This window comes from Otolemur garnettii, unplaced genomic scaffold (assembly GCF_000181295.1).
Source record: "Otolemur garnettii isolate 467f Iridium unplaced genomic scaffold, OtoGar3 scaffold00127, whole genome shotgun sequence".
In the NCBI taxonomy this organism is placed as follows: domain Eukaryota; kingdom Metazoa; phylum Chordata; class Mammalia; order Primates; family Galagidae; genus Otolemur; species Otolemur garnettii.
Window position 1 is genome coordinate 695,322 of NW_003852522.1, and position 3,190 is coordinate 698,511.

Here is a 3,190-nt window from a genome sequence, read left to right on the forward strand (position 1 = left end):
CTCCCAAGTAGCTGGGACCACAGGCGCCTGCCACAACGCCTGGCTATTTTTTTGGTTGCAACCATCATTGTTGTTTGGCAGGCCCGGGCTGGATTCGAACCCACCACCTTAGGTATATGTGACTGGTGCCTTAGCCACTTGAGCCACAGGCACCAAGCCCGCCCAGCTGTTTTTTTGAGACAGGGGTCTCGCTCTTGCTCAGGCTGGTCTCAAACCTGTGAGCTCAGGCAATCCTCCTGCTTTGACCTCCCCAGTGCTGGGATTACAGATATGAGCCACCACACCTGCCTCCTGGCTTCTGATCTTACTCTTTTTTTTTTTTTAAATGCTGGTCATCACCCCTACTGGGTTCTCACCCCAGTTCAAAAACTGCACTAGAATACTGCTATTCTAAGGCCGGGCATGGTGGCTCACACCTATAATCCTAGCACTCTGGGAGGCTCAGGTGGATGAATTGCCTGAGCTCCTGGGTTCAAGACTAGCCTGAGCCAGAGCAAGACCCTATAAAGAGCCAAGAGTTGTGGTGGGTGCCCTTAGTCCCCCTACTCTGGAGGCTGAGATGGGTGGATTGCCTGAGCTCACAGGTTTTCGACCAGCCTGAGCCAGAGTGAGACCCTGTCTCTAAAAATAGCCCGCTGTTGCAGCGGGCACCCGTAAGCCCAGCTACTCAAGAGGCTGAGACACGAGAATCACTAGAGCCCAAGAGTTTGAGGTTGCTGTGAACTATGACACCATGGCATTCTACCGAGGGTGACAAAGTGAGATTCTGGCTCAAAAAAAAAAAAATAAATTACTGCTGTTCAATATTTAGAATATTCAGAATAATCTCTGATGAGGGAAGTGTTTTCTCCCTGTACTACCCATAGGATGGTTAAGCCACATGTGGTGATTGAGCACTTGAAACATGGCTGGGGACACTGCAGAACTGTGTACCGTGTTTCCCCGAAAATAAGACACTGTTCTTATATTTATTTTTTCCCAAGAAGACACACTAGGGCTTATTTTCAGAGGACGTCTTCCTCTCCTAGCCGAAATGACCCACCACTAGGTTTTATTATCAGGGTAGGGCTTATATTTAACAAATGCATAGAAATCCTGCTAGGTCTTATTTTTTGGGTAGGTCTTATTTTTGGGGAAACACGGTAGTATATATAGCTGTTACAGTTTATGTAACTGTATAGTAAAGCATCTAAACCAGGAAGCTGGCATTGGTACAATGTGTGTTTTACTTCTGAGTCTTTCATAGGGTCTATCAATTAGGAGGCCACCTCCACAACCAAGATACAGAACTGTCCTATCCCATAGCTGCAGAGATCTGCCACCTGTATCCCTTGACAGTTACTTCCTCCATCCTCCCTCTCAACTTCCTAGCAACCAGGAATCTGTTCTCCATCTCTATAATGTCGTCAGTTCAAGAATGTTCTAGGAATGGAATCGTACACCATGTGACCTTTGGAGATTGGCACTTTTTTTTTGAGACTGGCTTTTTTTGCTCAGCATACATTAATATAAATTTGTATTTAACTAGCTGCATATATTGGCTGTGTTGGACAGTACAGTTTTAGAGTCCCATGGGAGGTAGTTTCCTGGGAGAATTACAATAGGATGTGCCTTATGGCTTGACTCAGGATCACAAAGGGAAGTAGATACAGAGCACTTATCCATAGCACTCAAGACATGAAAGTGATTCTTCATGGTACACTTCTGTCCCCCCATCGGCCCCAGGTCCAGTGGCTCCTGGACAACTATGAGACAGCTGAGGGTGTGAGCCTGCCACGGAGCACCCTTTACTGCCACTACCTGCTGCACTGCCAGGAGCAGAAACTGGAGCCTGTGAATGCCGCCTCTTTTGGCAAGCTTATCCGCTCCGTCTTCATGGGTCTGCGCACCCGCCGTCTGGGCACCAGGTAGAGCTGCCTGTCTATCCCCAACAGCCCTGGGGGCTCACAGGGCATGCTCAGGCTGTCTGGGACACTCCACTCCACCCCTACTGGCCTTTTGGAGGCTCCTTTGACTTATCTACTTATTCCTACCCCAGGACCTTTACACTGGCTATGCCCTCCAGCTTGTGTGTTTCTCCCTACCTCCTTACTCAGATGCCTTAACTAAAACTTCAGCCTTCCTCCTCCTTTCCTGCTTCATGTTTCTCCTTAGCTTTAACCACTGTCTAATGTGCCTTTTATGGTACTTCTTTTTGATTTGTCTGAAATGCATATAACTTGAGGATGTGGGGGCTTCACTGTTAGTGCTTACTCAGGGCCCATAAACCAGCAAATTGTGTCAGGAGAGATGAGGAGCCATTTCATGAACCTACTTCTCTCTTCTGCTCCTTGGCAATCCCCACACCTTTCCAGGTTCACCCCTGCTCATCTCTCAGTTCCAGTTCCCAGCTTGGGCATCACCTCATTCATTTATTCATTCGTTACCATAGGCAAGGTACTAGATCTTTCCTGACACCGCCAGCCCATGCGTGTCCCCAGCCTAGCATTCCTGGCTTTGCACAACAGGGGTATCTCCATTCAGTCCCCTAGCTGAGTGGGGGCAGGTGTGGCATGAAGTTCCCTATAGCTAGCCAGTGGATACCCCCAGCCTGGCCTTTCCCTTCCCCACTATCTCCTTTCCAGGGGCAACTCCAAGTACCACTACTATGGCCTGCGCATCAAGGCCAGCTCACCCCTGCTGCGGCTGATGGAGGACCAGCAGCACATGGCCATGCGGGGCCAGCCCTTCTCACAGAAGCAAAGGTAGGAGGGCGGGGCTGGATCCCCAGTGGAACAGGCAGGGCAGGGTGCATTGGGGCCTCCCTCCATGAACTGGCCTGCATGCCTCTTCCCTTTCAGGCTTAAGCCTATCCAGAAAATGGAAGGCATGACCAATGGTGTGGCTGTAGGCCAGCAGCAGAGCACAGGACTATCAGACATCAGCGCCCAGGTGCAGCAGTACCAGCAGTTCCTGGGTGAGCCTCTGGGCCTAGGAGAGCAAACGGGGCCCAAAGCAGGGTGGTGGCAAACAGCCTCTGGGAGCTGTGGGTAGGGCTCAATGAGAGCTCCTAAGAAGTTTGGTAAGATATCACAGTCCTCATCTATGGTGATGATTCAGTCCCCAGAAACCTTCTCCAAGAGGATCCCTATTCATTGCAAAAAGCAGCTTTTCTCTGGGTTTCTGAGCCCTCCATCAAAGTCCCCCCCCC

General features: G+C 50.0%; 1 protein-coding gene across 3 annotated transcripts in view; it reads left to right on the forward strand.

Moving 5' to 3' along the window:
* Positions 1 to 3,190, forward strand: part of RFX1 (regulatory factor X1) — a 35,723-nt gene that overhangs the window by 26,362 nt on the left and 6,171 nt on the right. For all 3 annotated transcript variants that reach the window (XM_023518047.1, XM_003797898.3, XM_023518048.1), the window contains 3 exons: positions 1,726 to 1,907; positions 2,625 to 2,744; positions 2,841 to 2,956. In XM_023518047.1, coding sequence (XP_023373815.1) covers positions 1,726 to 1,907; positions 2,625 to 2,744; positions 2,841 to 2,956 — 418 coding nt within the window. The remainder of the gene's footprint in view (positions 1 to 1,725; positions 1,908 to 2,624; positions 2,745 to 2,840; positions 2,957 to 3,190) is intronic.